Source organism: Heptranchias perlo, chromosome 43 (genome assembly GCF_035084215.1).
Source record: "Heptranchias perlo isolate sHepPer1 chromosome 43, sHepPer1.hap1, whole genome shotgun sequence".
Classification (NCBI taxonomy): domain Eukaryota; kingdom Metazoa; phylum Chordata; class Chondrichthyes; order Hexanchiformes; family Hexanchidae; genus Heptranchias; species Heptranchias perlo.
Genome location: NC_090367.1, coordinates 3569775 through 3597150, shown reverse-complemented (window position 1 = coordinate 3597150; position 27376 = coordinate 3569775). Strand labels below are relative to the sequence as shown.

General features: G+C 51.0%; 2 protein-coding genes across 3 annotated transcripts; one reads left to right on the top strand and one right to left on the bottom strand.

Annotated features, from left to right (window-relative positions):
• Nucleotides 1-53: 53 nt before the first annotated feature.
• Nucleotides 54-9489, bottom strand: LOC137306423 (RNA-binding protein 4B-like). Its single transcript, XM_067975609.1, has 3 exons — nt 8992-9489; nt 6486-6975; nt 54-2417 (listed from the first exon to the last, which is right to left on the bottom strand). Exons 1-3 carry the CDS (start codon nt 9320-9322, stop codon nt 2366-2368), a joined length of 873 nt encoding a protein of 290 aa, XP_067831710.1. The 5' UTR covers nt 9323-9489; the 3' UTR covers nt 54-2365.
• LOC137306422 (RNA-binding protein 4.1-like) lies at nt 9021-26757 on the top strand. 2 transcript variants are annotated; one of them, XM_067975608.1, is made up of 3 exons: nt 9023-10127; nt 12001-12220; nt 24341-26757. In XM_067975608.1, the coding sequence occupies exons 1-3, from the start codon at nt 9791-9793 to the stop codon at nt 24438-24440; spliced, it is 657 nt and encodes a 218-aa protein (XP_067831709.1). In that variant the 5' UTR covers nt 9023-9790; the 3' UTR covers nt 24441-26757. The 2 variants fall into 2 exon arrangements, with proteins under 2 accessions (XP_067831707.1, XP_067831709.1); XM_067975606.1 differs by lacking the exon at nt 24341-26757 and having other exon boundaries at nt 9021-10127; nt 12001-14840.
• Nucleotides 26758-27376: the final 619 nt, after the last annotated feature.

Here is a 27376-nt window from a genome sequence, read left to right as displayed (position 1 = left end):
GACACAGCACGGTTTGACAAGTGCCAACATGTAAAGTAAAGACACACGCAAAATGTATTTCAGATTAGTTTTATTGAGTCTTAGCTAGACGTTAAGATACAAACACCCTCCCCCTCCCCTCCAACTCTTTAATTTCAGACACTGGTTCTCTAGTGTAGGCAATCATTACACAAACTATTAAATCATTTGTCATGCTACAAGTAAATTAAATGAGCCTCATTTGTGTTTTACAAATAAGACAAGACCGCGTAAACTCACCTCCCCTAATCCCATTCTTCACCTAATCCCACCCCCCCAACTAAAACTATATTTGCAGTTTATCTTTTAATCCCCACCCCACCAAAGACGCCACTCACGCAGGGTACAATCCCACAGATGACAGCAGCCCACCAGCAATGCACCCAGGCGGTCACTTAACGTGCAGGTAAGTAGTCAGTATCCACAAGCTGTTCGACCATGGGGGGGGGGCTTTGCAACCTGAATCTAATCCTCACTCAATTACCGCAAAAAAAACGCACCTTTTCCAGCAGGAGTCACTGGCTAGCCACCGGGAGCAGGAATTCTTGCCAGACCCTGACCCTCCCCGGGTAGAGATGCAGTCAACTGTAGCACCCCCCCCCCCACACCGAGCTGAGCCCCAACTCACTTAGCGCTGACCAGGTGGTGAACATGGAACCTTCAGCTCCGTAAGGCTCAGTTAACACACCGCGTGGTGCATTCCCCCACTGGGCCATGAGGGGAGCTTCACATTTGTAAGTTACTTCCAAAGCACTAGCTTCCTATGAATACTAATAGGTGCATGCACACTAATAGTGCACCCTACCTGCAAGAAAAAAGTACTGAACACAGCTCTGTTCTGAGTATTGCCGTTGCATTCATATAAACGCGCGCACACTCACCGACACACACACACACCCACCCACACACACTCACCGACACACACAGGAAAAGGTACAGTGTGTCCCCTCGCGGTTACTGAGCTGCACCCAAGTCCAACATCCAGACAGGGAAATATACCGAAAGTCAAGCCAATTCCCGCCCTGGCCTCGCCGTCGAGCCGGTCAAACCAACCGGCGCACAGATCGGCAAAGGGAATCAGAAACCCCGCACGCTTTCCCCACTCGGGCCGCTGCCAACGGGAGTTTGTGCCGGTGAAGTGGAAACGATCGCAGCATGTCGCTTTTTAGGAGTAAAAGAGACCGGCCTGTTTCTCAGGGAAGTCAGAGCTTCGAGCTACAACTCTAAATCGGACCGCTATTCTACGGGTTTACACATCCGCGACCCACCCCCCCCCTCCCCGAGCGGACCAGAGGCTGCAGGAAGACAGAGGACAAAAAGGAAAGAACAACCAAGGAAGGTGGATCACCTGCTCTCGTGCATTCCTCAGCAGCCAGTATCGGAACTGTGTTGGCAAGAGTCGTAGGAATGCAGCGCCCACCCGAGGCAGGGTATAGCACACGGGGCGGGAGGGAGAGTGAAACGCAGGTTTTTAACTCTTAGTATTTGCTGTGCTGTGCAATCCCTGAAGCTGTGCTCTTACTCGAGTGCCCCAGTCACCTCTAGTCGCTGTGTTTTGAACCTCAGCAACCGCTGGGTTTGCGGGCAGGCACCCGGTGTAGAACGCGGCTGCGGAGGCAAGAGAGCGGCAGGTACATGCGGGCTGCCCGCCTGGATTTCTCGCGGTAACTTACGATTGGGTTCCTGCAGCTGTGCGACCCAGCAACTGGACTGTACACCGCTCTACACAAGATGGCCACCGCCCTACACAAGATGGCCACCGCCCCTCCCGCCGACCCGCAGTTCGAACTCACGTCGCAAGAGCTGACTGGAGACACGAGCCAAGTACGCTGATCGCTCCCTCGAGGGACTGCAAGGCAAAAATCGGCAGAACAGGCTTCCCCTTTAAAAAGGGCGTTGGAAACGAGAACGTCGGCGTTAAGAGACGTGGCCTTCGCGACGCGGAGAAAGCCCTTGCATTCAGTGAGGCGATTAGCAGAATTTGTACGAAGGGAGATTTGTTGTTATTTTGGGGGGTTGGGAGGGGGGTTTTGGGGGAGGAGGAGGAAGGGAAGTGTCCAGAAAAGAAATAAAAAAACAAAAATTAAACCCCGGGCGAGTAGCATTTGATCACAACCATCGGTGAGAAAGAAAGCGTTAAGAGTGTTTACAGAACCTACGGATCACAAGGCCAAGCTGAAGAGATTATATATAAAATTTTTTTTTTAAAAAGAGAGATATATATTTTGTTTAAATGCCACGGCGCTGTTCGTGCGATGCTCGCGCGGGTCGTGTATTCGTCTGGAGAGAGCAAACTTCTGGTCGGAGAGCGGCGGCGGAGGAGGAGGAGGAGGAGGAACTCGTCGGTTCATTGGGCATAGCGGGTTTCGGTGGAATTATCGTAGTCGAACTGATCATACCTAAGAGAAAAAGCACATCATGTCAATACAGGGCGGGCGGCAAGGAAAGTCGTTCACGCATTCACCGAGTGGGAGCCAGGCCGGAATCGAACATCCCTAAACTGCGGGGCTTAAATCGAGGAGGCGGGGTAAAAAAAAAAAAAAATTTAAAATGTGCCTCCTACCACCGGAACAAGAAATCTTAGGGTGGTATTCGACCAGGTTGTGTGATTTGTATCAGCTGGAAGTGACATCGATTGTGGAGCCCGCCTCCTGCACTCGCACGGCCAACCATTTCAAAAGATAGACTCCCCACTGCCTCTTCATTCCTCACTACTCACCACCCTTTTACCCCAATTGTGTGTCTCTCTCTCTCTCTCTCTCTCTCCTAGAAACCCGTTGAGATATAACGGAGGCACCCCGACGCCCTGCTGTCCCCTCCCTCTCCTGGCAGCAGCTGGAATGGTTTTAGATTTACGAAACAGGGATCTTGCTGTGCACGATTGGCTGCCGTGTTTCCCCACATTACAACAGTGACTACACTTCAAAAGTACTTCACTGGCTGTAAAGTGCTTTGGGTCGCCCTGAGGCCGTGAAAGGAGAGATGTAAATGGGAGTTCTTTCTTCCTTTTACTCGAGTCCTACGAATAAGTCCTTTCCTTTTGTCCTCCATTTTGGGCAATAGGTGTCCTTATTCTGATCTTTTTACCCTGTACGGGTAGTGACTGCACAGCTAAATCCATAAATGGATCTCATCACTAATACACAATACTATGAAACGTTTTATTGCTCTCTCAGAATGTAAAGAGTTGTGTGGTTACACACTGGAGAAGGGAAGGGGAAGGACGACGTTGGCTTGGGCAAGCTTTCGGCCGCATCTATGGGAAGAGATAACGGGCGGGGGTTGGGGATGTAGATGAATAAACTCAGGCCCCTGTGTTGGGCTGGTCAGTGAAGAGTACAGCAACAGCACTGGCAGAGGTCTGGGTACAAGTCACCTGCCGACTCTTGTCTGTGAATGATGTACTGTTCAGGGGGCCGGGGAGTATCCGGGGAAGCAGGAATGAAGCCTATGGGCAGTTCCCCTATTTTATTGTTCGGTTCTTCGTGAAGACACTACATACGCAGAGGTGTGACGTTTAGAGAACAAAACACAGAATTTTTGTTTGCGGACAAAAGGTCGGGAAAGAGAAGATACTGAAACAAGCACAGCCATACAAGTGTATGGATTTTTATCGAGCAGAACGAGAGGCTGTAACATCCTGCAGTGGACATGCTCCTGACTACACACCCAACCCATCTGGGAGATGGGAATAAAGAAACATCCGATATAAAAGATACTATTTGAACACCGGACCAACAATCGTTACACTCAACCCGAGGGTGCCCCACAATGCGGCAAATACAGAAACAAGCTCACTGACGTTACATTCCTTCATTGTTCGAAGCATAACACAGCTGCTCAAAGCCCTAAATGCCACTGTGTGATCCATCTGCAGCTGAACCTTCACAAAGGATGCAGCAGGTAAAGGAACATACCTGTCCCCAGAGATCTCACGTGCTCTTTGGTAAAAGGTTTCAAAGCTATTTTACAGACTCCCAGGCCGCCTGTAACTTCTGCGGCCCGGACGAGACCGTTGCCCAGATCTTTGTCCAATGCGAGAGGCTGCAGCCCCTCTTCCACTATATGAAGGGGGATGCTGCTCACCTTCTGCTCCATGTTAGTCCCACGCTCCTGATTTTTGGCCACCCAGTGTGGAGATGGAGTGGGGGGGGGGGCACGGACAAGTAGGAGGTTCGCTCCCGGGCCTGGCCATGGTGGCAATCTACAGGTCCAGACTTGACGCGACCTGTTTGGGTGGGGGGGTCCTCTCTTCCGTGGCCATGCCCGTGCCCAGATGGCCCCGGAGAAGGAGTGGGTGGAGTTCGCTGGTACACTTGAGGCCTTCCGCCACCGATGGGCACTGCAGGGACTGGAGTGCATACTGGACACCGGTAACAACATTATTTAAGTTTATAAATTTGTTTTTTTTTTAAAAAATGGTTAAGTTCTTTATTAGTTGCGCCCCTGTAAAAAGGGAGCACTTTGGTTTTTTGGTTGATGATAGTAATTGGTTATTTTAGAAAAGGCCACCCCCAGTCCGACTCCCGCCGTTCAGAGCTGTGAACTTAGTGCATTCTTCTACCATCTGTGCTACTTAGAAAAGGTCATCGTGCTTCCAACTATTTTCTGAAAAGAACAGAATATCCTGATCTTTTAAACCCATCCAACTCACACGGAAAACCTTAAACGGGGCCGGGTAGCCCACGGCTCGGGGCGAGGTGCTGGAGGGGGTGAAAGTGAGCAGCAGCCTATCCGGGCCAGTTCGAGCATTTATTCTCCCTCGCTCTTCCGTAGTATGGCAGAAGTAACGAGGTGCACACGAGATTCTCTGAGGCAGGCACCTGTTTTAGAAATGACCGAAAGGGACCGGACAGCGCACTGGGTTAGACACAGGCCTTGCAGAATTAACAAGGGGGGCTCACCACAACTTGATCTCCCTTTTCACATCCAGGTGCAAACCCAAGTTTGGAATGAACTGTACTCCCGAGTGTTTCCTTAACTTTCATTAGAACAGGTCTTCTGAAACTTGGAATCATCTCACAGGGTTACTGCTTTGGGTTCTCAGAAGCCAGTCATGTGTTATGAAGGTGGTGCCACTTAAAGGCTGTAAACGAGGTGAGGTACATTTTAATTTCTGTCATTATGAACACGTCTAATGCCACTCTAGCAGCAGTTTTCTCAAAATCCCTTCTGCAGCTATGAAATAAAAGAGGTGCTTTTGATAAAACCAGATGCAGGGTCTGAGCAACAACATCCTGTCCTTTGTATTATTCACCAAAGTAAAACACACTCGGACGAGAGTCAGACTGCAAACTCAGGACATGCTATGAAACAACCACAGTATCTTAGAATCACAGGCCATTCGGCCCATTGCGCCTATGCCAGCTCTAAGAGCTATCCCATTAGTCCCACTCCCCCTGCTCCTCCCCCACAGCCCTGCAAATTTTTCAGTTTCAAATATCTATCCAATTCCCCTTTGAAAGTTATTATTGAATCTGCTTCCACCGCCCTATTCCCGATCGTAACAACTCGCTGCGTAAAAGGTATCATCATAGCCTAGGACAAGTACATCGCACAGGGCTCAGCGTTTCAAATCGGGGTTCTCTAGGCCTGGGAGTGCGCACACTGCATGCTGCAACCACCATCTCCAGTTCTGGATCATTTCCCTAGTTGTGTACTGAGAGGATACGATAGCAACAATTTCCTTTACCTGGACAACACAATCTTTTGAAAGTTAGGAAGTAATGAGACACATGACATGTGGTGAGTGTAACAGGCTCGGGAGGAAGAGGTGACTTAGGACCTATGGTTCCCAAAGCTCTCCACCACTGGGGGTTTCCTCCATCATGTCTGGGTGTGTTGTAGACTCACTGATAGAGATTGATCGCTATGATTAGTCAACAAATCCATCATCAGTGTATCAGGCGACTACCAGCGTGGTAGAAGGCGAACGAGATGGACCATGGGTGTTCTCTGACAGGCCCACCCACACAAGCACTGCCATTACATCACACAGCTCACAATACTCTCTCCGGACACAACCTCGGCTTGAAAGATTTGAGAAGCTACACAAGTACTGCTGGATAATTTCCCACGATTCAAGCATGAAAAGTCAACAAGCCCACTATTATTCACCCAAATCTGAGCAACAACAGGGCACATAATCCCAAACGGCACCGTCGACATACAATAGGACCCGGCCTGTCAACTTACTAAACATCCAAAAGGAAAAGCAAAACACCCAAGGCTATATTGTCTTAACTTCTCCCCGCCAGCATTACGATCTGTATTACTTACTGCGGAGCCCATGGGCTGCCTGAACTGGCACTACTGCTCCGAAACCAGGGCACTCCCAAAGGACAGAGGCCTCCACGTGGGAGTGGAGGGACACGTTAAATTATTCACAGGCAAGGCTGGCCTTTTCTCCCCCACCCCCAATCAAGAGAGGCAGCCCCCAGTTTTTGCTTTGAGTAATGGATACATACCTACTGATGCTATCGTCTATGAATTTCTCGTTTTGATATTTTGGCACAGTGAGTGGCGAGAGACGGGTGCGCTCGTACAGAGTGTTGCTGTTGGTAGCGGCCGCGGGCGTGCTCAGGCGATTGGGGCTCCTCTCCCGCCCGTAATCAAGCGGAGCGTAACTTGCTGCGGTGTCCGCGGACGCGTAATCTCCGTAATAGTCGTAATAGGAGCTATGACCATAGTCGTATTCGTAATAGGAATAGTAAGAGGGGTAATATTGAGACGGGAACTGGTACTGACTATACTGATTGTAACGCCCGGACTGGCAATCTCGCGCTTGGTGACCCTGCCTTCCGCAGCGCTGGCACACATCCCGTTGCCCGCCAGATTTCCCGTAGGTCGACCTGGAGAGCTGGACCCTAATCCTGTTCCCATTGAATTCCTTCTCGTCCAGGTTGGCAATTGCTTCGATCGCATCTTCCTCCCTCTCCATGTGCACAAAGGCGTAATCTGCAAGGTGAGAAGAATGGAGATTATACCCCACATTGACCAAACTGGCGACATCCATTACACTGGTCGCAGCACACTATTAGAAAGGAGTCCCAATGAACACCAACACCGCTTAACAAGACGCCCAGAAGCCATTTGGGGGACGTTTTTCCAAAGTCACACGGGCATTTTTCAGCAACGCACTGACGAGTTTGCTTCACACAGTGTACGAGGGAAATCTGCCGTCCTTCTATACGGCCCTGAGAATGTCACCAGAATGCTCCCACGACCAGTGACAGACTTGGGAAACCAATCTCTCACCCCGATGCTGCGAGGCTTAAAATATACTTTGCAATCCATGCCCGTGCCACTGGGTGCACGGCTCGAGTGTTAACATCACACTGCAGCAAAGTTCGAGTAAAGGCCCCAATCTTCCTTCAAGCATCTTAAGAGATTCTTTCCCATTTCAGAGCAGAGGAGCATCGCGAGAGAGGCTCACTACTACGTGGGGTGGGTGAGGCGAATCGCATAGATGCATTTAAAGGGCAAGCAAGATAAACGCATGAGGGAGAAAGGAATAGAAGGATATTCTGATAGGGTGAGATGAAGTAGGGAGGGAGAAGGCTCGAGTGGAGCATAAACACCGGCACAGACCAGATGGGCCGAATGGCCTGTTTCTGTGCTGTAAACTCGATGTAATGTAATTCTATAGTGGCATCCATTTTGAGTGGGGAAGAGTCATTTCTTTCTGTAGCCCGTCCTGAAAAAGATAGTTGGCTATTTATAGAAATCTTTCCCCATAAAGAACCTGATCCCAATTGTCTGGCTTCAGCAGCACATGTTCGAGATTAGCACGCTCGAAACAAAAAAAAGTGTTGGGAGCAAAACTAAATGTTCACAGTGGAGTTTCAAAATTCTGAAACAGTGTTACTGAGCTATGCATACCAGGAAGCTCAGTTTCAATCCCTGGTGAGTGAGTCCATCTCAGCCAAGGACATAGTAGGGCTGCTATAATTAGCCTCAGCATCCATAAGCTCAGGAAGGGATAATTAGCCAGGAGTCCAGCTGGTGATTGCTATTTAGTGACCCCCCTCCTCACTGGAAAGTGTACGTGTGCACAGGATCGGGCACTGCTATTTAGTAACCCCTACTCCTCTTCTCATGTATAGCAGGCTGGAGAGGCTGAATGGCCTCATATTTAGCAGGCTGGAGGGACAAAATTGTCCACTGTTGTTCCTATGTATAGCAGGCTGCAGGGGAGGAATGGTCTCTTCTATATAGCAGGCTGAATGGTCTCTTCCCATGTATAGCAGGCTGCAGGTGCTGAATGTCCCCCTTCCCATGTACAGCAGGCAGGAGGGGCCGAATGGCCTCCTCCCCTTCCCGCGTACCGCAGGCAAAAGGGGTCGAATGGCCTCATCGCCCTTCCCGCGTACAGCAGGAAAGGAGGGGGGCCGAACGGCCTCATCCCCCTTCCCGCGTACAGCAGGAAAGGAGGGGGGCCGAACGGCCTCATCCCCCTTCCCGCGTACAGCAGGAAAGGAGGGGGGCCGAACGGCCTCATCCCCCTTCCCGCGTACAGCAGGAAAGGAGGGGGGCCGAACGGCCTCATCCCCCTTCCCGCGTACAGCAGGAAAGGAGGGGGGCCGAACGGCCTCATCCCCCTTCCCGCGTACAGCAGGAAAGGAGGGGGGCCGAACGGCCTCATCCCCCGTCCCGCGTACAGCAGGAAAGGAGGGGGGCCGAACGGCCTCTTCCTCGTCCCGCGTACAGCAGGAAAGGAGGGGGGCCGAACGGCCTCTTCCTCGTCCCGCGTACAGCAGGAAAGGAGGGGGGCCGAACGGCCTCTTCCTCGTCCCGCGTACAGCAGGAAAGGAGGGGGGCCGAACGGCCTCTTCCTCGTCCCGCGTACAGCAGGAAAGGAAGAGCCGGACGGCCTCTTCCTCGTCCCCGCGTACCAGCAGGAAAGGAAGAGGGGCCAAACGGCCTCCACAAGCCGGCGTGCGTGACGCGCTGACGTCACCGCGCGGCCCTCACCTTTGACGATGTCGCACTCGACCACCCGGCCGTGCTCCTCGAACTTGGCCCGCAGCTCCTGGTTGGTGCAGCCGGGGGCCAGGTTGCCCACGTAGACCTTGGTGACGGCGGCCGGCCGGGCCCGCGACTCGGCCACGTTGAGCTTCTGGCCGTGCAGCTCGTACTGGTTGAGGGCGGCGATGGCCTGGTTCGCCTCCTCGGCGCTGTCCATATGCACGAAGCCGTAGTGCCGGATGATATCGCACTCCCGCACCGTGCCGTAATACTCGAACAGCGTGCGCAGCTCGTCCGCCGTGGCGTCGCTCGATATGTTACCCACGAAGATCTTCATTATTTTTTTCCCCACCCCTTCAGCGGGCGATTTAAATCGGTTTTTCTCGCGCCTCCTCCTCCTCCTCCTCCCCGCACCGACTATTTATTTTTGAAGCGAGCGCGACGATTCTGCCGAGTGCACAAAATGGCGCCGATTCCAACGTTCGTCAAGGAGGTGGGCGGGAGCCTTTCGGGGGGGGGCTTTAAGTGACGGCGCTGGCGACCAATCACAGCGCCGCTCCGCCGCGGACCGCCAATCACACCGCGCGCGCGCGCGGCTTCAGAGCCCGCCCTCCTCTAGATCCGGCGGGAAGGTAGGTGGGGGGGGCGGGTACAAGGGAGAGGCCTCCGGATTGGATATGCGTTTTGCCCGACGTGCCATCCGATTGGCGGAGCTGCCTGTCACTCAAGTGAGATCCGGCTGCGGACGCCATTTTGTGTGTGTGAGGGAATTTTTTTTCTTTATTTTTGGAAAGGGCGAAGCGCGATGAAGATCTTTGTGGGCAACATCTCGGCCTCCACCACCGCCGGCGAGCTGAAGACGCTGTTCCAGCGGCACGGCGCGGTGAAAGCCTGCCATGTGGTCAAGCACCACGGCTTCGTGCACATGGAGGACGGCGAGGAGGCGCGGCGGGCCATCGAGGCCCTGCACCAGAGCGAGCTGCAAGGCCGCCAGCTCAACGTGGCGCAGTCCGGCGACGAGGGCGGGCCGGCCGCCGCCGCCAAGGTCTACGTCGACAACGTGGCGCTGGGCAGCACCAGCCAGGAGCTGCAGGCCCGCTTCGAGGTGTTGGGCCGGCTGACCGAGTGCACCATCATCAAAGGTGAGAGGGCCCTTGGCCCCTCCCCCCCCCCCCCAAGGCCGGCAGATAGACCGCTTTCTGCTGACGTCACGGGCACCAGCTGACCGCCGCCATTATCCCGTAGGAAGTGGCGGCGGCCATTCAGTCCCTGTTCCGCCCCATTGGGTCAGATCACGGCTGATCTGTGTGTCCCCGTCCCCCGTCCCTCCCCCCCCCAAAAAAACTGCATTTGCCCGCCTCGGCTCCATAATAATACCTCTTGGCTATCGACCTCAGATTTAAAATTATTAATCGAGCTAGTGCTTTTTGTGGGGCGTTGGAGGGGAGGGAGGGAAGGAGGTTTCCCTCTTCCTTCCTTCCTTCCTCTCCCTCTTCCTTCCTCTTCCTCTTCCTTCCTCTCCCTCTTCCTCTTCCTTCCTCTCCCTCTTCCTCTTCCTCCCTCTCCCTCCCACCCCCTCTCTCTCCACCTTCTCACAACGACAGCACCGTGCACTTGTATGGCACCTTTCATGAAGAAAAACGAGCCCATTTGTGCGAAGGAAGATAGCGGCCAAGCCAAAATCAGAGGGATTCGTGTCGGCATAACATAAGAACAGGAGTAGGCCATTCAGCCCCTCCGCCATTCAACTAGATCATGGCAGAGCTGTAACGTAGCTCCATTTCCCTGCCTTGGTTCCATAATCCCATGATACCCTTACCCAACAAAACTGTATCAATCTTAGTCTCCAGATTTTCAATTGACCTTCCATCCATAGCATTTTGGGGGGTGTGAAGTTCCTGATTTCCACTCCCCTTTGTGTGAAGAAGTGCTTCCTGACATCACCCCTGAACGGCCCGGCTCTCATTTTAAGGTTCTGCCCCCTTGTTCTGGACTCACCCCACCAGAGGAAATAGTTTCTCTCTATTTACCCTATTGATTCCTATAATCATCTTAAAGCACCTAAAATGGATCGCCCCTTAATCTTCTAAACTAAAGAGAATACAAGCCTATCCGTGACATCGTGGTAGCATTTCCCCTTCTGTCTGATTGTGGGTTCAAGCCCCTCTTTAGGTGATGAGCATGTAATCCTGGTGGATGCTCCAGTGCTGTACTGAGGGAGTGTTGTCTTTCATAACTAAAGCCCCTCATCCCTGGCATCCTCATAATGAATCTCTTCCGATTTGGGCACAATATTCTAACTATTTTCTATGCTTTCCCACATTACAACAGTTGGCTACATTTCGTAGAATCTTACAGCACAGGAGGAGGCCATTCAGTCCATCGTGCCTGTGCCTGCTCTTTGAAAGAGCTCTCCAGTTAGTCCCATTCCCCTGCTCTTTCCCCATTAGCCCTGCAATTTTTTCCTTTTCAAGTATTTATCCAATTCCCTTTTGAAAGTTATTATTGAATCTGCTTCCACCGCCCTTTCAGGCAGCGCATTCCAGATCAGAACTACTCACTGCGTTTAAAAAAAAATTCTCATCTCCCCCTCTGGTTCTTTTGCTACTTACCTTAAATCGGTGTTCTTTGGTGACCGGAAATAGTCTCTCCCTGTCTATCCTATCAAAACCCCTCAAATTTTTGAACACCTCTATTAAATCTCCCCTTAACCTTCTCTGCTCTAAGGAGAACAATCCCAGCTTCTCCAGTCTCTCCACATAACTGAAGACCCTCATCCCTGGTACCATTCTAGTAAATCTCCTCTGCAGCCTCTCTAAGGCCTTGACATCCTTCCTGAAGTGTGGTGCCCAGAGTTGGCCACACTACTTCAACTGAGGCCTAACCAGTGATTTATAAAGGTTTATCGTAAACGTATTGTACCAAGTTAACTCAGCAGAGTCCAAGGATCAAACCTTGGCTCAGTAACACACACATCGACCGGCCAAGTTGCTAAATTCTTCTCTTCTTTCGCAGATTATGCCTTTGTACACATGGAGCACGAGGAGGAAGCACTGAAAGCCATTGACAAGATGGATTTCACTGGCTTTAAGAGAAGGAAGATTAGGGTCCAACTATCCAAGAAAAGCACCAAGCCACAATCCGCCGGTGGTCCCGTGGATAATTGCCAGCACTGCGGAAGACCGGGCCACCAGGCAGCAGAATGCTTCTGGGCTCCATACGGTTCCCTAGATAGGTATGGCCCCCAAACTTCGTACTACCCTCTCTATCACCCGCATTCTGTACATGACGGTGCTCCCGAGCACCATGTCGATTATTACGAACGGCTTCCACTCCGGCTTAAGCCCCCCCGCAAGCCTCAGCTTCGCCCCCGGCCTCAGCCTGAACTCGCCGGCCGCTCGTACTGGGGGAGGAGCCCGCTCCGGCGTCACATACCGCCCAGCCACTCCAAGAGCACGTCCCTGTACGAGCGTTTGCGTCTTTCGCCTGCGCCAAAGCTGGAAAGCGGAAAACCTATAAAAAGGAGAATACGGCTGAATAAAGCCGACCTGGGGAAACGTGCTCGTTTCACTTTGTCAAATAAACCCGGCCTGGGAGCAAACGTTCGATCCGCCCTGTTAAACACGCCCGCCCTCGCAGACTGTACCCGCTCCGCTGTGTTAAATAAACCCGGCCTGGGAGCAAACGTTCGATCCGCCCTGTTAAACACGCCCGCCCTCGCAGACTGTACCCGCTCCGCTGTGTTAAATAAACCTGCCCTGGGCGAAAGCATTCGATCCACTCTATTAAAGACACCCACCCTGGGAAAACATGCCTGCTTCGCTCTGTTAAACGCACCTGCCCTGGCAGAACATACCCGCTCTGCTCTGTTAAACGCACCCGCCCTGGCAGAACATACCCGCTCTGCTCTGTTAAACGCACCCGCCCTGGCAGAACATACCCGCTCTGCTCTGTTAAACGCACCCGCCCTGGCAGAACATACCCGCTCTGCTCTGTTAAACGCACCCGCCCTGGCAGAACATACCCGCTCTGCTCTGTTAAACGCACCCGCCCTGGCAGAACATACCCGCTCTGCTCTGTTAAACGCACCCGCCCTGGCAGAACATACCCGCTCTGCTCTGTTAAACGCACCCGCCCTGGCAGAACATACCCGCTCTGCTCTGTTAAACGCACCCGCCCTGGCAGAACATACCCGCTCTGCTCTGTTAAACGCACCCGCCCTGGCAGAACATACCCGCTCTGCTCTGTTAAACGCACCCGCCCTGGCAGAACATACCCGCTCTGCTCTGTTAAACGCACCCGCCCTGGCAGAACATACCCGCTCTGCTCTGTTAAACGCACCCGCCCTGGCAGAACATACCCGCTCTGCTCTGTTAAACGCACCCGCCCTGGCAGAACATACCCGCTCTGCTCTGTTAAACGCACCCGCCCTGGCAGAACATACCCGCTCTGCTCTGTTAAACGCACCCGCCCTGGCAGAACATACCCGCTCTGCTCTGTTAAACGCACCCGCCCTGGCAGAACATACCCGCTCTGCTCTGTTAAACGCACCCGCCCTGGCAGAAAACACCCGCTCTGCTCTGTTAAACGCACCCGCCCTGGCAGAAAACACCCGCTCTGCTCTGTTAAACACACCCACCATGGGAGAACATACCCGCTCTGCTCTGTTAAACACACCCGCCATGGGAGAACATACCCGCTCTGCTCTGATAAACACACCCGCCCTGGGAGAACATACCCGCTCTGCTTTGTTAAACATACCCGCCCTGGGAAAACGTACCCGCTCTGCTCTGTTAAACACACCCGCCCTGGCAGAAAACACCCGCTCTGCTCTGTTAAACACACCCACCATGGGAGAACATACCCGCTCTGCTCTGTTAAACACACCCGCCATGGGAGAACATACCCGCTCTGCTCTGATAAACACACCCGCCCTGGGAGAACATACCCGCTCTGCTTTGTTAAACATACCCGCCCTGGGAAAACGTACCCGCTCTGCTCTGTTAAACACACCCGCCCTGGCAGAACACACCCGCTCTGCTCTGTTAAACACACCCGCCCTGGCAGAACATACCCGCTCTGCTCTGTTAAACACACCCGCCATGGGAGAACACACCCGCTCTGCTCTGTTAAACACACCCGCCCTGGGAGAACACACCCGCTCTGCTCTGTTAAGCACACCCGCCCTGGGAGAACATACCCGCTCTGCTCTGTTAAACACACCCGCCATGGGAGAACACACCCGCTCTGCTCTGTTAAACACACCCGCCATGGGAGAACACACCCGCTCTGCTCTGTTAAACACACCCGCCCTGGCAGAACACACCCGCTCTGCTCTGTTAAACACACCCGCCCTGGCAGAACACACCCGCTCTGCTCTGTTAAACACACTTGCCATGGCAGAACACACCCGCTCTGCTCTGTTAAACACACCCGCCCTGGGAGAACACACCCGCTCTGCTCTGTTAAACACGCCCGCCAGCCTCCGATTCAGTCTGTCACACACACCCTCTGTCTATCCGGCTGTTCGTCCAAAGTCGAACATTAAAATGCGCTCGCCAGCTCGTGCTCCGCGCTATTACGTTCCTCCCAAGCGAGATGTCAGTTCCTGCACCTCAGTGGTGTAAAATTAATCCTAATTAGCAGTTGGATCTGACTGGCCCACTTCTGTGGCTTTCCAACATTTGTGTTGCTTTTCCAACTCTCCTACATATATATAGATATGCTTTGTTACTGTTTTGGAGTTTCCGCTGTTATCTCGTCACGCCAAGCCTGTTACATTTACATACAACATGAAAACTGATCCTGGTTAGAAATAAAGATTTGTTTTCCCTCCCCTGTCCGCAGTAACATTTGCTCGCCTTTCTGTTGGTACGTTATTTCCTCACTTTTCTCTCTCTCTTTAATACGGCTGACGTCCCGTGAGGCAGCTCCCCACGGGCTCATTGGGGAAAGGTAACCACCGCCACTCACCAAGGACCCCCGTGCTCAGTCAACGGCAGCGAGTGCCACTCTTCAGATCTGGAGAGCAGAGAGCGGCCCTCTTCTAGCCCAGTGTCCGCAACCAGCTACTTTCCGACGCGCACCGCCCGCCCGTCCGACTCGATCTTAAACCGTCGTGTGTTTCTGAGCTGTTTTTTCTCCCCCGCTCCAAGACACTGACTAACGCGGCTACTGCTGCTCTCCAGTGAGATCGGATTTACCACGGTGCCTTTAATCACTAAAGCGATGGGTTCCAAATTATCCCAACTGCACACAAACATAGAAAATAGGAGCAAGAGTCGGCCATTCGGCCCTTCGGGCCTGCTCCGCCATTCAAAATTATCACGGCTGATCGTCTAACTCAGTACCCTGTTCCCGCTTTTTCCCCATATCCCTTGATCCCTTTAGCATTAAGAAATCTATCTATCTCCTTCTTGAATACACACAAAAGCCTTTGTGAAATTAATTGAAACATTACAGCACTTATCTCTAAGGAAACAATACTCTCTCCTACTAGTTGCATAATTTTGACCTCGGGAGTTAACCATTTCACGTTCCAAGGCCAGGAATGATGTGTTCGTTTCATTCCTATGCATTCCAGCAAAGTCCACTTCTGCACTATATTAAAATATTTATATACATCTACATACAATATATTAATAATGATGAGTCTGCTTGTCGACATGCTCAACCATTTCATAATGATCTGCGGTTCTTGGCTTCGAAGTCCAATTAAACTGTGACCTGAGTCTGTGTTTACTTAACAACAATTAGATTTGCAATCTTCATTCCACTTTACCAATAGAATAATTCATTCTGCATCGCACGGTAAAACACTCCAGTCCTTGTAAAATGACATCTCCTTCGATTTGTGTGAGGATATATATTAAAAAATGGTTTACCATCACACAGATACCTCACACTTTTTTTAAAAACTTGACCTGCAGCCTGAAATTGACAAACATTCTTCAGTCTGCAAAATCCCGTACCAAACAATTCAAATCTACTTAAAGGCAATTAGGCTTTACCGCCTTAAAGGTAGTATATGCGTGCGTACACACATCACACTGCATACGTTACACTGTGTCGAGGTTCAGCACAATCGTAAAATGTGTGCTTCTGGCAAGGTCGTTCCAGTTTGCCAAGTTATTAGACCAAAAAGCAATTAATCTCTCAATGACCCAAGTTTCCCCATAACAATTAAACCTTGTTCACAGCTGCATCTTGCCAACGGAATAACGTGTTGTGATAAATGATAAAGCAATGGAGTCACTGTCTTAGCATGAACGATACTACAGTAAACCTGTCAGTATACATACTAAGAATCACTGCACAACATTCACTGAGTCTCATTTTTAATGTGATGTAAACTGACGTTTAAATACACTTTTTGAACTTTTATTTTTTTCTGCCCATTCGTACGTTTTCTCTTGTGAACAAACTTTTGTTCCCGCTGATCTCTGATCTGCCCTTCCGCTTTGTGAAGGTGCAGCCTGTCTGCCTTCCGGTTCCAAAGGCTTATTCTTCACGTGAACCGCCACACAGCGTCAGTCGGCTATTTGTGGGATTCACCGCAGCCACGTCCTCGCACACGTGATACAATGCACAGTTCCCGTCTCCGCCACCGAGCGCGGTTCCCGTCTCCGGACAGGAATAGAAGGATATGCTGATAGGGTTCGATGAGGGAGGGCAGAGGCTCGTGCGGAGCATAAACACCGGCATGGACCAGTCGGGCCGAATGGCCTGTTTCTGTGCTGTACATTCGATGTAATTTAACGTAAACAGGGACAGGAGCCTCGGACGATTTTGTCCTCCACTCCCTCCCCCCGGCCCTCTTCCGTTGCCAGAGGCATTGAGAACGATTGTAGTGCCTCAGCTGGAAATGAGCTAACTCGGCACAGCCCAGAAATCACATCTGGGCCCCGACTGATTTGTCTGGCTTGGTTACACACGGCCCTTAACAACAAAGCTGCGGTGGGGATGGATTTGCTTCAGCAATTTCAAGTATTGCATCTGCCTGGCAGGGTAATAGCACACTCCTAATTAGGGACAGACTGTCTACAAGTCCTACACACAGCTGTGTTTCTGAAAGGCTACATTACCTGTGAGCAGCCAGGATTGGGGAGGAGATGTACTTGGATTAATACGTTAGTTTACCGTCCGGATTATACACTCAGGGAGGATCTGGTCAATGGCAAATATCAATGGCTTGCAGCAGCTGACAAGCTGTCGTCCTGTACTTTACTGCTGATAATCGTGGGTGGAAAATGGTTGTTAAATCGTCGGATAAGGGTTCGATAGGGTAGATGTAGAGAAGATGTTTCCACTCGTGGGAGGAGATCAGAACTAGGGGCCATAAATATAAGATAGTCACTGATAAATCCAATCGGGAATTCAGGAGAAACTTCTTTACCCAGAGAGTGGTGAGAATGTGGAACTCGCTCCCACAAGGAGTAGTTGAGGCGAATAACAGAGACATTTAAGGGGAAGCTCGATAAACACATGAGGGAGAAAGGATATGCCGATAGGGTAAGGTGAGGTAGGGAGGGAGGAGGCTCATGTGGAGCATAAACACCGGCATAGACCTGTCGGGCCGAATGGCCTGTTTCTGTGCTGTACGTTCTACGTAGAGCACGGGTGCCACAAACACTGTCCGCAACTGGGAACCAGGCCCGTGCGTCGATGGGAGTAGGCGGCCCGTGCGTCGATGGGAGTAGGCGGCCCGTGCGTCGACGGGAGTAGGCGGCCCGTGCGTCGACGGGAGTAGGCGGCCCGCGCGTCGACGGGAGTAGGCGGCCCGCGCGTCGACGGGAGTAGGCGGCCCGCGCGTCGACGGGAGTAGGCGGCCCGCGCGTCGACGGGAGTAGGCGGCCCGCGCGTCGACGGGAGTAGGCGGCCCGCGCGTCGACGGGAGTAGGCGGCCCGCGCGTCGACGGGAGTAGGCGGCCCGCGCGTCGACGGGAGTAGGCGGCCCGCGCGTCGACGGGAGTAGGCGGCCTGCGTGGCAACGTAGGAGCCTGGTGGGCGAAGAACGCCCAAAATAGGTCAAAATTCATTTTCTACACGTTATTGAAAAGGATACCAGAGGCTGGTACGTTTTTGTGGGCCCCTCCTCTCCTGTAGCCTCCCGACAGTTCCACGCGAGTTGGCGCCCTGTCCTGCACCATGCCCGAGAGGCCATTGTTTGTGGCATTCCAGCCGCGATGGCCCTTCGCAACTAAGCTCAGCCCCCTTCTCACCCAACAACCCTGCACACGTGCTTTCCATCAGAGCTCACTGGGTAACAACCAGGAGCGAGGTCGATTCTCCCCCTCCCCGGGTCAAATACTTGAAGGGCGGTAAAATTTGCAGGGCTACGGGGAAAGAGCAGGGGCGTGGGACTAATCGGGTAGCTCTTTCAAAGAGCCGGCATAGGCACGATGGGCCGAATGGCCTGTGTTGTATGATTCTATGATTTAGCTCATCCGTACCTCAAGGGTATTCAATTGTAGTGCCCTGAGCAAGATCAGCTGACTCAGTACAGGCTAGGTATCTAATCTGGGATCTTGTGGACTATATATATATTTTTTAACCAATACTGTGCAGTGCCTTTACAACAGGAGTGGGCATTAAGGGATTGACGAGAGTGTTTTAATATAAGTAGACATCTTGTAACTCGCGCAAGTCCGTCACATAACGTGCCACCCTCCGCCTGACCGGCTCAAATGTCATTCGTAATACCGAATTTTAACTGGCAGGGAACCCACCAATGAACAAGTGGCAAGTAGGATGAAAGCCACCAATCAAGAAACTAAGGAGGTGCCAAAACTACCAATCAGCACACAATGACCAATAACGAGAATCAGTTAAAACACTCGGAATAACTTTTACGAATTCGTCTGGTTGCCATCTTGCTTCCTCGGTAATCTGAGGCCGACATCCTAGAAAGAAAGGTTTCGAACATCACAAACACCTGAGGCGCAACCGAATCATTAAACTAATCCATACGGTTCCTCTTCTGCACTTACCCAAGGCGCTCTGCACCTCTTTCAGATCCCTGGGACTTCAGAGTTCTTGTGGCCTTTTTTTTAAATAAAGAGGCTTAAACATGTTGTAGTCCGCCGCTTCCAGAAAGAAGCAATGTCTCGGGGCAAGCAGTTTGCTGTCCAAACCCCCACGATGCTCTAAAGGCTGCCTCCAATTCTGAGTCTTATTAACCACCACCCCATTTTGGAGAGGAAGCCCAACAAATCAGGGCTTTTATTAAAAAAAACAATTAGCAGCGATATAGGCCAGTCACAAAACATACAACAACAATTTACATTTATACAGCGCCTTTAACATAGTAAAACGTCCCTCGGCCCTTCACAGGAGCGATTATCAGACAAAATTTGACACCGAGCCACATAAGGAGATATTAGGACAGGTGACCAAGAGCTTGGTCAAAGAGGCAGGTTTTAAGGAGCGTCTTAAAAGGAGGAGAGGTTTAGGGAGGGAATTCCAGAGCTTAGGGCCCAGGCAGCTGAAGGCACGGCCGCCATTGGAGGAGCGATTAAAATTGGGGATGCGCAAGAGGCCAGAATTGGAGGAGCGCAGAGATCTCGGAGGGGTGTAGGGGTTGGAGGAGGTTATAGAGATAGGGAGGGGGGGGTGCGAGGGCCATGGAGGGATTCGAAAACAAAGTTAAACAACCAAACCTAAGGAAACCGTTGCTAGAGCCAAGTTTTTATATCAAAATAAAGTGAACTTTGAGACCTGGCTGTGATGCCCCCCATGACCGCATAGGCTGTCAATATTGTTTAGACTTGGACTCGAAGATTAGCCGTGGAATTGGAAACCAGCACGGGTCAGGAGAAATAAGTGCAAAAAAACAAGCAACAACGAGACTGAAGGAACTGAGTGCCCCATTTTCTGATAGACCGTACCCAAATACACGAGCCCAAAAGGTGAGTGTCGCTAGGCTATTTGACTGTGGAGGGCATGTGGGAATTGCTAGACCAAAAAAAACACCACGGTTCATCTAGTTCACCTTCTACCATCCTGATAGTCACACGATACAATGATAATGGAGTTGTTGACTAATCATAGTGATCAATCTCTATCAATGAGTCTACAACACACCCAGACATGTGAGGGAAAACTCCCAGTGGTGGAGAGCTTTGGGAACCATAGGTCCAAAGTGACCTGTTCCTCCCAAGCATGCTACACTTACCACAGATCATGTCTCAAATTACTCATATACTGGATCCTAAAATGTTATTTTCTGAAAGAAATCTCTCAAATTTGTCTTTCAATGAATCAACACCATCTGTTTCCACCTTAGGGAGTCAGTTCTACAGATTGACCCCTCACTCACTGAAATATTGTTTTCACAGATTAGTTTTGAATTCACTCCCCTCAAGCGCAGGCCGTGACCTCTGGTTCCACTGTCTTGGACAAGGTGAAACAGCTTGTCACGGTCTACATTATCTAGTCCCTTTCGAATCCTAAAAACAGCAATCATATCACCTCTCAATCTATTTTTTCCGTGAGCACACGCCCAATTTATTTAATCGCTGCTCCTAATCCAATCCCTCCATCCCCATCTGGTTGTTCTGTATCCTTTCTATAGTTGCAATCTCCTTTTTGGCCTGTGGCGACCAGAGCTGTCCACAGTATTCTAAGTGCGGTCCCATCAATAATTCATAAAGTGGCAGGATTACCTCACGTCCGATTTGCTTAACTCGCTGAAACCAAGCAATAACTTCAATTTATTCTCCATCAGGGCCCCCAGGTCTCTTTCATTTTTCCACACACATTATTTTCTTCCCGTTTAAGTAATAGCCCCTTCCTAGATTTCTTGGTGATGTGAAGAGATTTTCATTTCTCGACATTGCATTGCATCTGCCCCCTGTCTGCCCAATTCCCAAGTATATTCAAATCCTGCTGTAGCTTATCCTGTTCTGCTTTGGAGTCTCCCACCCTCACTGGTGGGCCCTGCAGCTGAACCAAATCTCGTCCTCACCTGTTGGGTACACTTGAGCGTATCCCAGCAGGAGTCTCCTGTTAGCGATCACGAGCAGGATCTCTGGCTGATTTACACCTGCCCGGACTCAAATCGTAGTGACCCAACTGCGGTGGCTCACTGGGTGTATCTCTCTCTCTCTCTCTCTCACTCTCTCGTCTCTGAGTCAGAAGATCATGGGCTCAAGTCTCACTCCAGAAACTCGAGCCCATAATCCAGGCCGACACTCCCCGGTGCCAGTACTGAGGGAGTGCTGCACTGTCGGAGGTGCCGTCTTTTGGATGAGACGTTAAACCGAGGCCCCATCTGCCCTCTCAGGTGGACGTAAAAGATCCCACGGCCTCTATTGGAGGAAGAGCAGGGGGGAGTTCTCCCCGGTGTCCTGGGGCCAATATTTATCCCTCAACCAACATCACTGGTCATCATCACATTATCACATTGCTGTTTGTGGGATCTTGCTGTGCGCAAATGCCGCATTTCCTACATTACAACAGTGACTACACTTCAAAAAGTACTTCATTGGCTGTAAATCGCTTCGGGACATCCTGAGGTTGTGAAAGGCGCTGTACAATTGCAAGTCTTTATGTTAAATCCACGGCAGGGTGGAGATGGCATCGTGACTTCCCGTGGGAGTGGATCCCAAGCTGCTTCTGCGTGCTGCACTCACACACACATCTCCCGAGAGGAGAGAGAATCAAAAGATTGCATACGGGCAAGCTTTTAAAAAAAAAACAAATCCCCATAACATGCTGCAGTTAAGGCAACATCCATTTTAGGGACAAAATTTCATTTTTAATATTTTAAACAGCAAATTTAAAATCAAACGGAGATGAGGAGAATGTTTTTTACGCAGCGAGTTGCTATGATCGGGAGTGCACTGCCTGAAAGGGCGGTGGAGGCAGATTCAATTTCAGAGGGGAATTTGGTAAATGGAAGGTTAAAAAATTGCAGTGCTACGGGAAGGAGCTAGGGGGTGGGATCAATTTGATAGCTCTTTCAAGGAGCTGGCACAAGCCCGATGGGCCGATCGGCCTCCTTCTGTGCTGCATGATTCCATGAAAGACCCTTGCGAGCCTTCGACTCTGAAGTCAGTGTTCTGCCGACAGATTGCAGCCTTGTTTCCTGTCGGAGTCCCATGGAAGAGCTTGCCAAGGCAGGTAAGGTGGAGTTAAGATACAGATCAGCCATGATCTAATTGAACGGCGGAACGGGCTCGAGGGGCTGACTGGCCTCCTCCTGTTGCTACGTTCCCGAACAAATAAAACTAACTTAAACATCAGGAGACCAGCTAGCGCGTACATTTGTGATTCTCCCTCTCCAGAAGGCGCTGACTCTTGCGACAGTAAGGGTTCCATAAATGACGGCGGCCCTGTAAACCATTTGCCCACTGTTGAGTGAGCGTTCACAATGGGGCATTCGTGCCAGGTTTGATCTTGCTCTCCTGACATTCGGACGGGGGGAGGAGGGGGTGACTAGATAGCGATCAGGATTGTGATGGGGGGGCCCGTGCTGGGGCATTGTTCCTCTCCCGGGCGTGCTGAAACTGGTTGTCGTATCCCTAGCTGAGATCGGAGATCGAACCTGGGACTTACCTGGTCCGCATAGCTCAGTTGGATAAGCTCGCTGAGACATCGGAGAAACCTGCCCCCCCACCACAGATTGTGCGAACCTGCGGAAATTGTTCCAAAGTCTTTTTGGTTTTCAACACGTGATTGTAGAATCTTACAGCACAGAAGGAGGCCATTCGGCCCATCGTGCCTGTGCTGGCTCTTTGAAAGAGCTATCCAATTAGTCCCACTCTCCACAGCCCTGCAAATTTTTCCTTTTCGAGCATTTATCCAATTGCCTTTTTGAAAGTTACTATTGAATCTGCTCCCACCGCCCTTTCAGGCCGCGCATTCCAGATCATCACAACTCGCTGCGTAAAAAGTGTATTTCGTAGTTTGTGCTTTCCAAGTTAGCCCGCATTTTGATATCCATCTTCAGTACTTTTCCGTTCTCTCAGCCCCACAAAGGCAAAGTATCTTGTTTAAGAATTCAATTGATTGAGGCTCATTTTAAATTCTCAATATTTTGCTTTGGGTAAAGTTTCATCCAAGACAGGTGTAATATCAAGATGGAGCCCTACTTTCACGGTGGGGCCTTCCTGCTCTTTATGTCTCACTCCCAGACCAGGGTAACTGGGCTGCTGATTTTCTCCAGCCAGGTAGGCACAGTTGCCAGTGCAAAAAGCTGCCAGTCGCTCAACTCTGCCACCCACATCGTAGGCGAGTTCCCGCAGCAGACTTGTTGGTCGGGCACCTTCTTACCCCTCATCAGGAACCTGGGCATTGTCCTTCTCAGACCAGTGAAAATGCAAGTTGGCACCATTGGACTCTTGCCACAGAAATAAAGGCTGCATATAGTGGCACCACTATTCCCAGCCAGAACGGAGATGATTTGGTAATTCCCCCCGTCAATCACGCCTGGAGCGAGTGCATAATTTGTACGATGTAACTTACCCTCCACTCGCGGCATTTTGCTGGAGAAATCACCCTGCTTTTATCGGGAGAAGCTGCTGTAGTTTCGGTCCTGAGTTCTGTTTCCTCTAGTTCATTGACACTCTTTTTAAATAAACTCTGTAGACTGTTTGCTGCCATGCACTGTTAAAATAGACTCTGCTGAGTAAATAGACTCTGCTGTAAAATAGACTCTTTTCTGTAAAATAGACTGTTTTGGCTGTGAGTCCTGCCCTAAGTCCCGCCCCACCTCCAACTCATTGGCTGACACAGTGGTGTCAGCAAACATTCTGGAGAAATGAAGGTCATCAGAGATCAGGGGGTCCCATGGAGAATAATTAAATGTATTTTCACAACATGGTTATAGAAAGGTGACGTACTGGAGAGCAATCAGTGCCTGTGGTACCCGAGCCCCAGTGAGAGTCAATGCCTTCAGGAGAGGGGAGGAGAAAACTGAGGGTGAGGGGCCACACGTGAAGTGCAGGGCACCTTTCCAGGTTGTTAGCTCAGGAATGAGTGGGGCCAACCTCAATGATTACATCGAGTCTACAGCACAGAAACAAGCCATTCGGCCCAACTGGTCTATGCCGGCGTTTATGCGCCATCTATAATTAAGAACAATGTATAGGGTACACCCTTTCTACCCATTCCTCCTAGTTCCTGTTGTCATGATTTTTAGCAATGCTTATCAACAACATTTCCCATTCAATTTTGCTATGTCAAGTGTCACAGTGTAGTTGCGGGCTCTGGCCACTAGATGGCGCCACAGAGCAAGCTTCTGAAGAAGCCATCTTGTTTTATGAAAAACCGTTCATTAACTTGGCCCCAGGGGAACTTATTGATGGACGAAAATATCCTGAATCCGACCTTTTGTTTCTGCTTTTCTTTCCAGTTCCCGTTGGACTCCCCTCTTCGTTGCAGACTCCATTGTTCACTCGAACCCTACCAGCGATAGATCAAGAACGTGGAGAGCGCGCTGGCCAGGACGCTGAGAGGAGCCGCCCGTTCTCAGCTGAGTCTGTGAGCCGGAGAGAGGGATAACGGGCACAGGGTTTCCACCCCATCGCCATCCAGTGATTCAACCCCCCCCCCCGCCCCCCCGCCCCGGCCATCAGGAGGCGAGATGGTGCTGGGCTGTGACGGTCCCCTCACGGCGGCAATGGCGTCTGCCAGCACTCGATTTCTACTTTCCCGCGTGATGTGTGGCCACTTGGGATGAGGCGCGAGAGGCCAGGGAGTGCCTTCGGAACCAATCGAGCGAGGGAGACGAAGGAACGTTTCAAAATACCCACCGCGGGATTCCCAGAACAAATCAGCAGCTGTGTATAATAACGGCTTCCCGTTACATCTTACACTGGCCTTTTCAGATGCTGTTGATATACATCACAGATTCATGCAGCACAGAAGGAGGCCATTCGGCCCATTGTGCCTGTGCCGGCCCTTTGAAAGAGCTATCCAATTAGTCCCACTCCCCCTGCTCTTTCCCCATTAGCCCTGCAAATTTTTCCTTTTCAAGTATTTCTCCAATTCCCTTTTTGAAAGTTATTATTGAATCTGCTTCCACCGCCCTTTCAGGCAGTGAATTCCAGATCGTAACAACTCGCTGCGTAAAAATAAAATTCTCATCTCCCCCCTCTGGTTCTTTTGCCAACTATCTTAAGTCTGTGTCCTCTGGTTACTGACCCTCCTGCCAGTGGAAACAGTCTCTCCTTATTTACTCGATCAAAACCCTTCATGATTTTGAACATCTCGATTAAATCTCCCTACAACCGTCTCTGCTCTAAGGCGAACAATCCCAGCTTCTCCAGTCAATATATTGATTATTTAGCTTCGTAATGTGACAAATGATTTCACTTTATTGCAGCTCCCCTTTGTTTACAAGGTGTGGTTCTGATCCAGATGGATTAGGAAGCTCTTAGATCATCTACCCAGTCCTTTGCTGAGCAGAGGTGGCACTGGGTGCCAGTGACCCCTCTCCTGGTAAGGGAGGGGGAAGGACAGGGCAGGCCTCAGCTGTGCTGCCCTCTCGTGGTCGAACAGTTTAACGCCACTCACCGCCCAGGCTCACACGGATCGGACTGGGGTCTGGGACCCCCCCCCCAAGCAAAAATCAGGAGCTCAGGGAGACAGTCGGAGGGAAGAATAATTGTGTAACTTCTCTCAGTGCTAATTTATAACCCCCACCCCCCAGTCCGTCCACCTCGACACTTCTGCTGCATAGTAGCTAAGGGTGGGGGAGGAGAGCCTGGGTACCTGCCCCAGGAGTGTTTGATGGGACAGTGTAGAGGGAGCTTTACTCTGTATCTAACCCGGGCTGTACCTGCCCCAGGAGTGTTTGACGGGACAGTGTAGAGGGAGCTTTACTCTGTATCTAACCCGGGCTGTACCTGCCCTGGGAGTGTTTGACAGGACAGTGTAGAGGGAGCTTTACTCTGTATCTAACCCGTGCTGTACCTGCCCTGGGAGTGTTTGACGGGACAGTGTAGAGGGAGCTTTACTCTGTATCTAACCCGGGCTGTACCTGCCCCGGGAGTGTTTGACGGGACAGTGTAGAGGGAGCTTTACTCTGTATCTAACCTATGCTGTACCTGCCCTGGGAGTGTTTGATGGGACAGTGTAGAGGGAGCTTTACTCTGTATCTAACCCGTGCTGTACCTGCCCCGGGAGTGTTTGACGGGACAGTGTGGAGGGAGCTTTACTCTGTATCTAACCCGTGCTGTACCTGCCCTGGGAGTGTTTGATGGGACAGTGTAGAGGGAGCTTTACTCTGTATCTAACCCGTGCTGTACCTGCCCTGGGAGTGTTTGACGGGACAGTGTAGAGGGAGCTTCACTCTGTATCTAACCCGTGCTGTACCTGCCCCGGGAGTGTTTGATGGGACAGTGTAGAGGGAGCTTTACTCTGTATCTAACCCTGTACCTGCCCCGGGAGTGTTTGATGGGACAGTGTGGAGGGAGCTTTACTCTGTATCTAACCCGTGCTGTACCTGCCCCGGGAGTGTTTGATGCCGACACTGGGAGCCTGAAATGGAAATTGTCCCATTCCCAGTACCAACATCCCCCATCTTGATGAGCTCAAAGTTCACATTAAAAAAAAAATCACACCCAAAAAACAGAAACTTCCGATTCATTTTAATTAAACTGCGTATTTGAAATTTTATGAAAAAAGAGCCATTTGTTAATATGTGACAACAGGTGCAGTGATAAAATAATACGCTGTATAACTTAATATGTCCTACTGTTGAACTAAGAAATAACAGGTCTCAAATAAGTTTCTTTTAAATATATATTAAAAACTCCTGTTTTTTAACCTGGGTCTCAGAATTCCAGCTATTCAGCGTCTAACCCACGGACCATTTGCTCAGTTTTCTGTGCTGAAGGAGATGACTGAGATTAGTGACCAGCTCAATATCACTATCATCAGACCATACGGTAAGCTGCAGGAGCAAAACAGGACAGAAATCCTCGATGGACTGTTCTGGCATGTTGAACAACAGAAGGCGCTGACTCTCGCTGGGGTACGTGTTACATGGACGCTGACTCTCGCTGGGGTACGTGTTACATGGCCGCTGACTCTCGCGAGGGTACGTGTTACATGGGCGCTGACTCTCGCTGGGGTACGTGTTACATGGGCGCTGACTCTCGCTGGGGTACGTGTTACATGGGCGCTGACTCTCGCTGGGGTACGTGTTACATGGGCGCTGACTCTCGCTGGGGTACGTGTTACATGGACACTGACTCTCGCGAGGGTACGTGTTACATGGATACTGACTCTCGCTGGGGTACGTGTTACATGGACACTGACTCTCGCGAGGGTACGTGTTACATGGACACTGACTCTCGCGAGGGTACGTGTTACATGGACACTGACTCTCACTGGGGTACGTGTTACATGGACGCTGACTCGCGAGGGTACGTGTTACATGGAC